This window comes from Etheostoma spectabile, chromosome 20 (assembly GCF_008692095.1).
Source record: "Etheostoma spectabile isolate EspeVRDwgs_2016 chromosome 20, UIUC_Espe_1.0, whole genome shotgun sequence".
Classification (NCBI taxonomy): Eukaryota; Metazoa; Chordata; class Actinopteri; order Perciformes; family Percidae; genus Etheostoma; species Etheostoma spectabile.
The window spans coordinates 534,367-548,349 of NC_045752.1; the positions used below are offsets into that span (position 1 = coordinate 534,367).

General features: G+C 40.6%; 1 protein-coding gene across 1 annotated transcript; it reads right to left on the reverse strand.

Moving 5' to 3' along the window:
- Positions 1-319: 319 nt before the first annotated feature.
- On the reverse strand, positions 320-13,920 carry rtf1 (RTF1 homolog, Paf1/RNA polymerase II complex component). The gene is given in 14 exon segments (XM_032501113.1): positions 320-450; positions 573-687; positions 1,255-1,356; positions 1,468-1,545; positions 2,519-2,602; positions 5,595-5,684; positions 5,686-5,734; positions 5,826-5,964; positions 6,066-6,177; positions 6,691-6,808; positions 7,496-7,697; positions 10,624-10,774; positions 10,883-10,993; positions 13,667-13,920. Coding segments are annotated over 14 exon segments (1,683 nt in total). The 5' UTR covers positions 13,892-13,920; the 3' UTR covers positions 320-343.
- Between the last annotated feature and the right edge of the window lie 63 nt (positions 13,921-13,983).

Sequence of the window (13,983 nt, forward strand, 5' to 3'; positions counted from 1 at the left end):
TGGGTGTGGTGATGCAAAATACAAACACAAATATCTTGGACAAGTTTCTCCGAGATCCTTTGAGAAAACAGTTGTCTTTTCCTGTCGAAAGTCATGTAACGTTGCATCCTTCTGTTTCAAAGTTTGGAAAAAGTTATACTACAATAGGACATCCAACAAGTTCTCACCACACAGTTCTCACACACAGTCACTCACACACACGTTCTCAACACACGTTCTCACACACACGTTCTCACACACACGTTCTACACACACACCCACACACACACACACACACACACACACAACACACACAGCCAAAACAACAACATGCAATGTGGTTACTGACTGATGGACCACCACATCAGATCAGCCCCCTTCTCTTCTTGTAGTCTTCCAGGTTGAGGGACCTGCGGGGAGCGCCGTCTTTCACCGGCAGCGCGTTGGAACTCACGGACAAAGACTTTGCCTCTGCAGAACACAAGAGCAATATTCATACGTCTTGCTGTGGTTAACATTACCAACATCCTTTGTACTACAGCCAAGTAAAATATACATCCAGGCCGAGCACTGGAAAAAAGAACTCCTCTCACCGGCATTAGGAACCTGTAGGTCAATCTTAACGTCAAAATCGTGAACTTTAAACAAGTCCTCTGAGAGGTCAGTGTTTGGCTTGGGGCCATCTTTGTCTTTTGAGTTTGGTAGACCCTGGAATATAACAAAAAAAGGAAAAATTAGACATTTTAGATTTTTTAAATAAAAAAAAAGATTTATTTCCTTCTGCAAAAGCAGAAAGTTATTTTCTGCTTATCCTTCCCTTTACAAAAAAAACTTGTCTGTTAAAAATGCATTGTAAACACATATCACATTAAAGTTTTAGAATATCAGCTGAGGCCTTAAAATGTATTCTTGTCCATCAAGTCTTTAAAAAAAAGTCTGCATTTTTATTTCTGATAATACAAAAAAATATTCCTGATAACGCTTACCGGACAAACTCTCCGTCGTAGCTATATATCTAACTGCATAAATTTATTAGGAATACTTTTATTTCATTAGAAACTGGACTGTCATAGTAAGACTCAATTTTGTGATGACTCAAAATTAAACCAAAACAGACAAAACGGGCCCCAGCTGGTGAAACAGGGCAGCAATAGTGCAACAGGAACAGGACTACAATCAGGATTTGGGCATTTTCTGCACAAGTAAAAGAAGTAAAGATCTCTGACTTTACATTTCAAAACATCTTTTATGTCTTTTGGGGCTTGTCCTGCTTACCAGTTTGTCTTTGTCAGCGCCTTGTGGATCTTGTGCTGACCCAGAGCCGTACTTCTGGTTCAGGTGGGCAAGAATGGCTGCGTGGACGGACGGGTCTCTGGCCTGCAGGACACAAAAAGGAACAGGTTGACAGGTAAGCAAAATTAGATTCAGCAGGGTTTATTACACTGTCCAAATATGGAATATTTTGTAAAATACACATAGGAATCTTACATTAGACACCATGGTGGGTTTGCACTGTCTTCGTGTGAACGGGTCCATTTGTTGGTTTTTGGCATTTTGTCCTTCAGCCTGTATGAAAACCAATAAAAAACGGGTTATTTTGGGCTGCCAGATAGCGGAGGTGCCCATATGTGGGGCTTGTTCTACGGCGCAGGAGGCCCAGGCTCGGCTCAGACCTTGCTGCATGTCATTCCCCCTTTCTGTCTTCATCTGTCCTGTCAAAAAGAAAGGCCGAAAATGCCCAAAAAATAATCTAAAAAAAAAAAAAAAGGGATATTTTAACCGCAAGATAGCTAGGACCACTGATTGATCTATAATGGTAAAAAAAAAACAGTAAAATCAATAGGTCAATCATTTGTTCCCTAAACAGGCAATAGGTGAGGTGGTCTGGAACCTGACATTTTAGCGGTGTAATGTTATGAACTAACACTGGAGTGCTGCTGCATAGGAAAACATCTGAAGTAAGGCAGAATCTTAAAACTGTGGTAGGTACTTTGGCGTTGTTGGGCAAAAATTCAACAATAATCTTTCAGCATATTGTAGTTCAAGTGGTCTGAGAGAAAACTAGACTTCTGTATCTCCTCTTGGCTCTGTTTTCAGGCTTTAGAAAATCTAGCCTGTGACGGAAGACTTCAAATTCTGGTGTTTTTTGCCTTCTATCCACTGCAGCTTTAAGATGCTGGCGGGTGGTAAATATACCAACCAGTTTAACCAGTTCTCAGAAAACCCAATTCATTAATCCAAAGCCTGAACCTTTTGTTCAGCACCATTTTTGTTGTACTTGTGTCACACACCTGTTCAGTGCAAACAGAAACTACAGCATGTGAACAAGTCATGGATGTTTTCAATCAAATCCATTTTCAGGCCCCTCCAACGGCTTACATTTGAAAACACAGTTCCCGTTTAAACTATAAAAGCAACAATATATAATCAATAATTTTGTTGCAATTAAATAATCAAGTCCTACAGATTTTTCATCATCCCAGTGTTATTATTAAAAAGCAATCAGTCGAACAAGAAGCTTCAGGAGGCAGACACTTACCACGAGGGCTTTCTCAGATTCAACGATGTTCCAGCTTCTGTTCCTCTGATTGATGTAGCTGGATGATAAATCAAAAACAATGTCTTAAAACAAAGAGTCATTATATGTGAAGCATTGGGTTTCTAAAGACATGAAACACTCCTCAGGTAAATGTATATATTGGATATATCCACGTTCTTTGTGTTGTATTGTGTGACTGTGGAACAGGTTGTGGAACTAGTTCTAAACTAAACTTGTTTTCCTTCCCAGCAAACTGTAATGTTAATATCAACCAGTGAAAGGTTTTAGGTGACATCAGAGAACGTCTAATAAGGGGAGAACCTCCACTCTCGGAAAACTTCTGGCTTCTGAACTGGTTGCAGTTCCACTCTGATTCCATATGAGGGCGCTCACGGGCAAGTGCAGGATGAAAGGAGGGCTATTGAGCTATTCCCAATAAAAGTGGATTTCAAAATCCACTTTTCTCAGGATATCCTTTTTTGTCTAGTAATTTGAATGTTGCACTCGAAAGGGGAGGCAAAGAAAATACACACTGCTGGGTGTTAGATTTTTGTAAAGTCGCTTTTTTGTTTTGTTCTAAAAAGCCTTTAGTTCAGATAAATGAATATTTAAAAAATGAAATAATAAATGATTAAACACCCTTGGACCATGTTATGAGTGTTGGCGTTACATAGTTTGTCCACCAGAGAGCGCTCTACAACGTCCCTGTTAGCAACACTTTTTTTTTTGTTATTGGGTTTTTGTTCCAAGGACTTTAAGGGCATCTTCATCCTGCCTCGGACCACGGTCCGGATAAATAGACTTTTTGAGTGAGAGATTTTGGTCCGATCAAAAAAGGTGTTCTCGGATCGGACCAAACTGAACCATGGTCCAGTTCGTTTATAGGGTGAAAGCATTTTTTGAATGGTTTGGACTTTTGGACCAAATACAAGAAACTCTGGCCGCCCTCCTTGTTTTAGAGGCCGGGGAAGCTCCTTTAAGGAATAGCTCGGTCGTGCTTAGTGCGTTAGGTTACATGAGAGAGTGAGTGACGGTGAACGCGCTCAGAGCAGACAGCTGTCGGCCATCAGAGCAGAGAATACATCAGCAGTGTACTTGTTATGTGGTAGTAAATGTACAGTTTTAGGTTTCGGTTTGTCTCTGAATAAATGTTCCAGAAAGAAAGTTCCCGTGTCTCGCTTCTCATCATCGCAACAAATAAAAAAGAGCGGCGGCGTAAGGTGAGAGCAGCGGTCAACAGAAAACACTCTGACACAGTGAGAGGAGAGGACGGAGAAGCCCGTCTACAAACCAATCAGTTCTAAGTATCTGGAGACGCAGCTCACGTATGTGATGACGGCAGGACGTAGTTTTGTCACGTACAGATCTTTAGTGTGCTTGCATAACTGCAGTGTGAAACCAAAACTTACCGGATCAAATGTGTACAGTGTAACAAAAACATGGACCTTGGTCCGGACTTTTAGGTGTGAAAATGGTTCATATCTTCGTTTGTATTTTTATACATTTTATTTAGCAATACTTATATATCAAATATATTTAATGTTCTTTTGTGACAATAACAAGTTTTTTTTTTTTTTTTACTTTGTCTTATTATATTATTTTAGTGAGCACTCATAAATAACTAACGTTAGTGAAATTTGTGTATGTTTGGGTTTCACATTTTGGGGGCACACACACACACACACCCCCCCACCCACACCCAAACCCACACCCCACACCCCACACACACACAACACAAAAACAAACCCCCCCGGGGTTTTTGCAGGAAGCCATCCCCTTGGGGTTTATAAACTGGAAATTGGGGACTGTGGCAGGTGCCTTTTGGCCCCGGGCTGTCGAGGGGGTTCGCCCTTTCCCCAATCGTTTAGTCATCCTGGGGAAATTTTACTTTGCACCTCTCCCTCTCTTTCCCCCATGGCCTTCAATTCCCAAAAAAATAAAAAAGTGAAGCCCGCGGCTGTAGCCCCAAAAAAGGACAAACCCAAAGACCCTTTCTGTCATTTTTGGGTTAACCCATCTTTTAGAAAATGGTTTTGCATGGCATAAGGGGGGGGCTTTTTGGAAATTAGTCCTTTTTTAACAAACTGCAGAAGGAAAAAACCCAAAAACAGTTTTTTTCACTCTAGGAGCATTGGCCAAAGCGGTTGTAGTGAGTCAAAATTTTAAAAACCAAAATCAAGTCCTGAGTCCCCAAATTTGACCCCCAAGTCATAAAAACGAGTCCGGTTTAAATCACCATTTCCTGAGTTGCGTCCCATTCGGGGGTCCCAGTCCAGGGAATAGCCACACGGTTGAACTCAAATCCAATCTAGGCTTTGGGGCCCCGTCACTGGGGCCAGAAAAAAAAATTTTAAAGAGAAACAGATTTCACCCCTTTTGTCTTTGTCATTTTTAATATAGTTCAGAGCTTCTTTGTGTTTTTCCTTTTTTGGGGATTTTTGTCAAGAGTTTGGGGACTTGGGATTTTCCCGCAAAAAATATTGGAAAAAAAAAAATAACAAAAAGTATCTTTCTTATGCTCCCCTGGTTCCCAAAAAAAAACTTTTAGTTTTTTAAAGTGCTTAAAGGGTTTCAATTAAAAAATTTGGGTTTTCAAATAAATTACGGCCTCTTTCCACCCTGAAATCGGTTTTCCATAAACCTTATTTGAAAAAAATCAAGGCTGAAAAACGCGCGGGTCTTTCCCCCAGAGAGGAAGATTTTCAAAACAAAAGGTCACTTTTGGAAACAGGGCCAAAGGAAGGTCGTTAACGGAGGGCTGCACTTTTATAAACATTTAATTTTTAACCCTTTTTGTTTGGTGGCCCCAATTTGGGAAAAAAAAAAATTTGCGTCTTACCCCATCCCAATTTCAGCAAAACCCTTTTAGCAAAAAGGGAAAAAAAAAAAAAAATGAACCCGACCCAAATTAAAAAGACTTATTTAAAATATTTTTTAAAAAGTCCCAAACTTCTCTATCACCTTATTTAAAAACACATTCTCTCCAATTTTTAAAACACTGTCCCGGGAAAAGTTTCCTGGAGCCCCCGCTTTCCCTAGGGAAAGGGTTTCTGGCCCGTTCCGATCCCAAATTTACAAAGAAACCAGTCCCAGGCTTAGCCCAAAAAAGGGCAGTGGAAACCCCCGTCCCCGCTTTTGTCTGGGGCAGGGGGCCCCGGTTTAGCTTTACTGGGGAGTGAAACGGGCTGCGACTTTGGGGGGAGTTTTTTCTTTTCTGGGAGGGGAAAAAAGTCAAGACGTTACTTGAAATCAAGAAGAAATTGTGGTGTTGTATTGCTTAAAACAGCGGGAGCAGAATGAAACCTACTCATCGTCATCGTAGGACGATGAACGGGAACTCCGATCACTTTTCACTGATGACTTGTCATCGTCTTCCTCCTCTTCCTCCTCGTCGTCAGAGTAAACCTCACTCGTCTTAAGGGGCTGACGTTTGGCCAGCAGCTCCGCTGCTCGCCAAGAGGATGAAACGTCAGCGTTTGGAACGGACGGATTTGTCACAACAGCCGGATCGCAAAGAAGTCAAAAAAAAAAAAAAAATCACACCGACCTGTTTTGTTTTTCTTCTTCTCGCGTTCAGCTTTGAGCTCTTCCATGGCCTGGGACTTCTTGTCCAGTTTTTCGTCGCGTTTGGATCGTCTCTCCTTGTTGTGTGACATGACCTAGAGAGCGGTGGACATTGCAATCGGACACAAAGACAAACTCAGGATAAGGTGTAATGCTGCCGCTGCATCAGCATTAAGAACAAAAAAAGCAGTGCAATAAATTCAAAAAGAATGTATAAAAAGGCATTGTGAGACATTACCCAAAATACTGACAAAAATTGTGCACTATATATAATAATATATGGTAATAATATGTTTTTTATTTATTTTAAGATAATAATTGTTTTGGGCACTTTCAGACCTCACTCCTGACAGGACAGCTGAAGACATTAAAAGGGGAGGGAGAGGGGGAAGGACACGCAGCAAAGGGCCGCAGGTCGGAGTCGACCCCTGGCCCGCCGCGTCGAGGAATCAACCGCCACATATGGACGCCCACTCTACCAACTGAGCTTTCCAGGCGTCCATGAATATATATTTATTCATAATACCTCCAGCATGCCTCTGAGGAGCAGAGCGACGCACATTTTTGCCATGCAACATCTGTCTAATATTGTTTTAACTAAGACTTACCACTTGTGTGTCTTGAACCTGAGATAGCTTCCTCTTTTCTTGTTCCTCCTCCTGCTTCTTTTTCTTCTCCTCTTTCTCCTTCTTCTTTGCCGTCTTTAGCTTCTTCTTTATTTCAAAACTGTCAAAACAAACGTAGTCTTGAGTAGATAAACAGACACTCAGCAAGGATAAAAAGGCCAGACTGCCTTATTTATGTATGAATGATGTCAAAGGAGAAAAAATGCAGAACTAGTGCTCTTTTCAAAAACATTAACATTCTTTCAAAGCAGGTACATTTCACTGATTTTTATTTTTCTCCTTTGTTCTAGTTCCCTGTCCACATCTCATGTGTTATGCTGAAAGTAGGGCTGCATTATATGAGAAAAATATGTGATATCCATATCGTTGATGAATATTGCAATAACGATATTACTTGCAATAAATAAAGGGATATTACAGTGTACTCAATTCTGGATTTTTGCTGCTTTCAGTGTTCTGTTAAAATACAACAAATAGGTTATTGAAATAATAATACAAATTTATGAAAGAAAACCATTTCCGACATTCTTTTACTGCACAAATTGAATTGAATATAAAAGGCTAAATAAAGAATGAGTTGTATTTTAAATGCAGTTTCTACTGATATTTTAATTCATTTGACAGTCTTGCACAATATGTCGCAGCCTTTTGCAATATGGTAATTGAAGCAGTTGATATCATGATGACGATCAAAGAGAACTATATTATGCAGCCCTCGTTGAAACCAATCTCTCTTTTTTGTTTTTAAAGATCATTCCTGCTCCTCTCTCGCGTCATCCCCACTCACCGTCTCTTGAGCACCTCCCTCTTCTCGATTCTGTTGAACAGCTCTTGCTCTCTCTCCTTCTCCGTCATCTGCTCCAGCCGAGCTCTGTCCTCCGCGTCTCCCATCAGGTCGTCGTCATAGCCGTCCCTGAACACCTCGTCCTCAGAGGAGTCCGAGTCGGAGCTGGAGGACGAGCTGTTGCTCTCCGAATCGGACACCTCGCCTAATAAAGAGCAATTCGTCGGCACAAAACAGCTGACTTTAGTTCACATCCGGAGTACAGTCACAGTATGTCCTGATTGCTACTGGCACCGTTAAGCGTGACCAAATTCTCCTACTATTTTACCCCATTGTGCTCCATTATCATATGTCTCCTACAATATTTTAACTATTGGCAGTGAGACATGCATTTAAAAAATGTGAAATGACTAAAAAGGAAATGACATTAAACTACATTTAAACTGGCAAATGAGGGGAACCTAACAGCTGATTTGTGACACTTGGGCATTGTAACCACCAGGTGGCAATGGCAGCTTATTTTTAACATGAGTAATATAAGGTACTGATATTGAGTTATCCAAGTTTTTTTTATGAAAGCAATTCGAGACTACAATGCATGCAATGATTTTTTTTCTTGCAAATCATATCTTATTCATCTTGGATACTGGTACTGAATTCTGACTAGATTTCCAGAACGTTTGCCCCTGTTTCAACAGATCCTTACTCCCATCGTGTGAAATACGGACACTTGGTCAGGTGCCTTTGGCGTTGTTATTGACACTAAAAGTCTTGTTTAGCGTCATATCGAAACGCGCTTTATCTAAATGCGATTGGTCGGGACTATTGGCGTCACTTTTGACGCAATTAGGTTGTGGAAAAGGTAGTGGGTGGTCTTACATTTCCATGACACACGGGAAGAACAGGACAGTTGGGTTTAGGTAAAGAAGAACAAGACGGTTGTGTTTAGGGAAAGAAGAACAGGACATATGTGTTTAGGGAAAGAAGAACAGGACAGATGTGTTTAGGGAAAGAAGAACAGGACAGATGTGTTTAAGGAAAGAAGAACAGGACGGTTGGGTTTAGGTAAAGAAGAACAGGACAGATGTGTTTAAGGAAAGAAGAACAGGACGGTTGGGTTTAGGGAAAGAAGAACAGGACAGATGTGTTTAGGTAAAGAAGAACAGGACATATGTGTTTAGGTGAAGAAGAACAGGACAGATGTGTTTAGGTGAAGAAGAACAGGACAGATGTGTTTAGGTGAAGAAGAACAGGACAGATGTGTTTAGGGAAAGAAGAACAGGACGGTTGGGTTTAGGTAAAGAAGAACAGGACAGTTGTGTTTAGGAAACGAAGAACAGGACAGTTGTGTTTAGGTAAAGAAGAACAGGACAGATGTGTTTAGGTAAAGAAGAACAGGACAGATGTGTTTAGGTAAAGAAGAACAGGACAGTTGTGTTTAGGTAAAGAAGAACAGGACAGATGTGTTTAGGTAAAGAAGAACAGGACAGATGTGTTTAGGTAAAGAAGAACAGGACAGATGTGTTTAGGTAAAGAAGAACAGGACAGTTGTGTTTAGGTAAAGAAGAACAGGACAGATGGGTTTAGGTAAAGAAGAACAGGACAGATGGGTTTAGGTAAAGGAGAACGGGACAGATGTGTTTAGGTAAAGGAGAACGGGACGGTTGTGTTTAGGTAAAGGAGAACGGGACGGTTGTGTTTAGGTAAAGGAGAACGGGACAGATGTGTTTAGGTAAAGGAGAACGGGACGGTTGTGTTTAGGTAGCGTGACACAATCCCCAGACTCCTGGGTGAATGTCCTGTGTTATTGGACCCATCCTCCACCCAAACCAACCTCCCTATGCGTATTTTCCGCCTTTCATACTACTCGCTACCGTAGTTGTTCTTAGTGCTACGTCATCCTCAAACCCCGTGTAGCTGCAGCTCTCTCCGATGCGTTCTACACACGTTGAAGGACACTTTTTGTGTCGCTGACAGCCACGGTCCAAACGTCTGTATTTTACAAGTTCGGAGTAAGAACGGGCTGCATCCATATCTATTTGGACCCAGTGTAAAACCAGACAATGTAACACAAATAAACAACAGCTTAGATGCAAAACTGTGTGCCAGCTGATGAAAAAGGGGATGACCCTGACCCCGGAGATATGTATAATCTACAATTCAGCATATTTCTAGACAAATCTGCTGTGTACTTTAAAAGGTGTTTTTCTATTTTCAACTTGGACCCTACTTTCCTATAGTATCGTGTGTAAGTGACTGAAGTAACTGATTGGAACAAGAATCTTTAAATTGGTCCAGTATTTAGCGATAATGCTGTGCCGCAAACCGGGCTGCCTTGTAACCCTATAGGGCAAATGTGCATCGTCAATTTCGTCCACTAAAAGTGCTGGTTTTGCCACTGACAGGCGCAGATTATTATTCTATCTGACAACATTATAGAAAAATCCCATCAGAAGTTTTTTTTTTTTTTTTTTTTTAATTGTAAAATCCTTTTTATTTGTATTTTTTTCCCCCTTTAACAAGAAACAGCTCAGAGACCGCTAAATCCACCAGACTCCAGAGCCAGCACATTTGTGCATGTAAACAGGTAACATATGTGTTCATTTTAACGTAAAACTAGAGTGGTGATTGTTGGAAGAGTGAAAAGACGAACCAGCTACAACGGCTTTTTATAGTTTTATTTTGTGTCTGTCGACTTTTAATGTATCGTATTTTACGTTCCTATAAATTATGTAATAATTGTTTTTTGTGTGCTTTTTTTATACATAGAGTCTGGCGGGTTTAACAAACACAATTTTGATTGCAATTTAACAAAAGGATCTTACTCTTTAACAGAAAGGTTGACCTCCTTAGGAATCCTTTTCATGATGTTGTTAGACACTTAGAATTTACAATGAACAAGAATCTGAGCGTGTCAGTTGCAAAACAAGCACATTTGCGGGCGAAAATTACAGCTGCCCAATAACTTACATTGTAGCTTGTTCTGCAGCGATCTTGTTTAATACTAGATCAATGTCAAAGACTGTTCTTCCCATCAGTCACTTAGACACGCAGACATGAAAAATGAGTAGGAAAGTGAGCCTGCCTGGACAGTACAAAGCATATTTCCCCCATCAACCCCAAAGATGTACCCTCTTCCGGTGCAGAGCTCTCAGCTGAGCTGTCTCCATCTGAGCTGCCAGACGCCGTTGTTTTATGAACCTTCTTCTTAGTAGCGTTCTTCTTCTCAGACCCTTTCCCTTGCTTAACCTTCTTTTTGCCTTTGGTGCCACCCACAGTCCACTAAACAAAAGGAGTGAGACATTCAGTAGAAGGTTATCACATACTATAGGCAGTACGTCCCAAATGGAAACGTGAAGTATTTAAGAGGGAATACTAGGACTGCCATACCTCATCATCACTATCCGATGTCTCGGAGTCTGTAGAAGCGGCAGGTTTGCTAACCGGCTCTTCCTGGTCCCCCGAATCAACCCTCTTCCTCTTTGCCAAAGACAAGAGCTCCTGAAAATGAGAAGACGGCGATGTGGTTTAGAAAGAGCGCCCAGTAAAATCCTAATTACACAATAGGGGCATACGGCAATATATCTTAGTCCTCCAACACAAGAAGCGATACTCTGGCGCCAAATATCCATATTTTGATTAATAAAATAAAGCGCTTGTGTCCAGATAGACACAAAAACAACTTTGTCATTCTTTAAAAGTCCAAGCAACAAACTTTGTCAAAGTTAACACACAAGGAAAAGTTGGTTGAGCTTTTTAAAAAGTATGAGCATAAAATGTAAACAGGTTTTACATACACAGGTTGGTTTTGAACTAAAGCACTAGAATATGCATTTTTATGTGCCTTTCATTGAAAATGTTTTTATAAAACAATATAATAGTTTATTTATAGTTGTAGTATTGTAATTTGCAGACTGAAAAAAAACTTGCTGTTTTCTAACAGTTTGGACTTGCAGCAAACAAAGAGTGAAAACCTGCACTTAACGTTTTCACAGGCATTTTGTATTCTTAGTTCCACTGATAATGTGATGTATCATTATAGGATTATCTCGCAATATATTGTGATATCGGTATTGTGAGCCATGTATCGTGAGGTACCCAGTGATTCCCACCCCTATTCCACAAAGTTGAAACTGACGCCCTGCTCGGACTTGCCAATAAAATGTGTCTTAGATGATCCAATCCTAAATGGACATCTCTGAATACATGTGGAAATCAATCTGAAAAGCATGGAGGATTTCTTGGAATCCCATATTTAAAGCTACATTCAGAGTTGACATGCATATGGCCCCTGATTATATTTAAGGACTGAGTCAACTTTGGAATATGCGACTAGCAAGACAAACCTCCTAAACACAGATGATTTGCCAAGACAAGAGTATGAAAGCTTACAGACTAGCTGAGTGGGAAGGAGCTAATGTGTATTTTTGTACCACAGGTAGAACAACATGTGAGCAAAGAAGCAAAATCCAGTCACAAGTGGTCATCAACACACATTCTCATGACAGCAGTGAGCAGCAATTTGTCTCAACTGGATCTAAGCAGAACTTTGATTCAAGATACTAGTTCTTAACGGGGCCTGAATACACCTTGAACAAGGTCACCATGCACAAAGGAGAGAATGTGAAGATAAATAACAGAACCTTGAAAATATGTGCTAACAGCTGAATTATGTTTCTGCTATAAGCAGGTGGAAAAGCTGCAGTCCATTGAGATACTGATGTGACCAATTCACATTACCATACATTGTTACTTTGCTTGTGTCATGACAGAATACAGTGTTTCTGCCATCACTCACAGCAGGCTGTTAAATCAGTTTATAGTGCCACTCAAGTCTCTGGCCTCATGTTATCTTATATAAAAGTTATTCTAATGACTTCCACTCATCTAGGTTTGCGGATTGTACCGTGTAAGAAGCCATGTTGGATCAAAACTTTGTATTAGCCGACTTGAGTTATCGGTAGGGCTGTGTGATATAGTCAAAATCTTCTAACCCCAATATAGGTCATTTCACATCTTGATAACAATATATACCCACATAACATTTTATTAAGAACTTTTGTGACTCATGAAAACAATTTGAAATGATAAGAATGTTAAGCTTAATCCAAATAAAGTAAATATTGTAATAATATTTCAGCTGCTGGTTTTTTCGACATACCTATAGAAACAAAAATATACATGATATTTTTATATCGTTTAGACAGTATACATCATATCGCCCAGCCCTAGATATCGGGATCAATTTGGGATTGACCAAGTTTGATCCCTATCTCAAACTATTTACTGCAGTAGTTAAATATAAAACTTAATACATTTAGTCCACATAGCTGTTTTCATCAAGGTGATCTCCAGACAACTGTAGAGCACTGACCAGCCCTACACATGAAAAACACAGATGATTTGGGCAACCTAGGAAACAAGTCTTACTGAACTTGTATGTTTTTACTAGCTGGTCTGTCTCTGAGCATCAACTGTTTAATAGTGTACTGTCAGGTAATGTACATGGGGGTTTCATGTACAGACTGACAATGTTACAGTGGAGAGCTCCTCAGTCAGCCTGCCAGAGCTTGTTTGACAACAACACCGAAATAGAACTACAGCTCTGCGCCCATGACGTCATGCAGCAGATAATGTTCTTTTAGCTAATTCAAGTGCGAGTCCACAGTGTGCAAACATGTCCCGTTGTCGTTCAGTCTGAATGCTAACAATCAAATTCCCCAACTGTGCACGACCGTAGTAAAGCAGCTTACGACTCGAAACCTACGAAAGGCCCATGGCGCGGCATTTTGGTGGCAACATAACACTGCATGATTGCTAGCACTGAGTGCATCTTTCGGAATGTAACCTTAACGGTAGCTAGCGTAACTTAGCTAGCGGGCTGATGCCAAGACAGTTTCTGTAACGTTACAACCACACACTATCCTCCGTCCCGAATACCTTCCAGAAACACTTGCGGAGAATCTAGACATTTGGTTTTATGAATGGCCTGTATACTAGGAAAGGAAGCAATGAATGTAAATAAGATAATAAGGCCCATTCTTAGCTTTTTGAAGCGAGGCAAACCACAGCGCAGTCAGTTAGCTAGCATACATTAGCCTAACCTCGAAACTGTTGACAACTTAACGTTAATAATCGATATGTTGTAACAAAATCTGAAAAACGCGCACCTACCTGATCTAAATTATCGTCACTAGCACTGTCCTCGGAGTCCGAGTCAATTACGACTCGACCTTTCCGCTTCTTTACATTCACCATGATTAGCTGGACGGCTAACCTGCTAGCTACCTCTGTGTCGTCTAAATGTTTGAGGCTAGCCGATGCTGCTATCGAGCTAGTTGGCTCTGCAGTCAGACACACAAAGGCAGTACTGAGCATGCGCGCTAGTCCTGTTACCATAGTTGCGGCTGGATTTTATAGCTCTGTCATTGAAAATAAAATTGATAATACTGCTCATATTCATCCATATGTATGTACTTGTCATATTACTT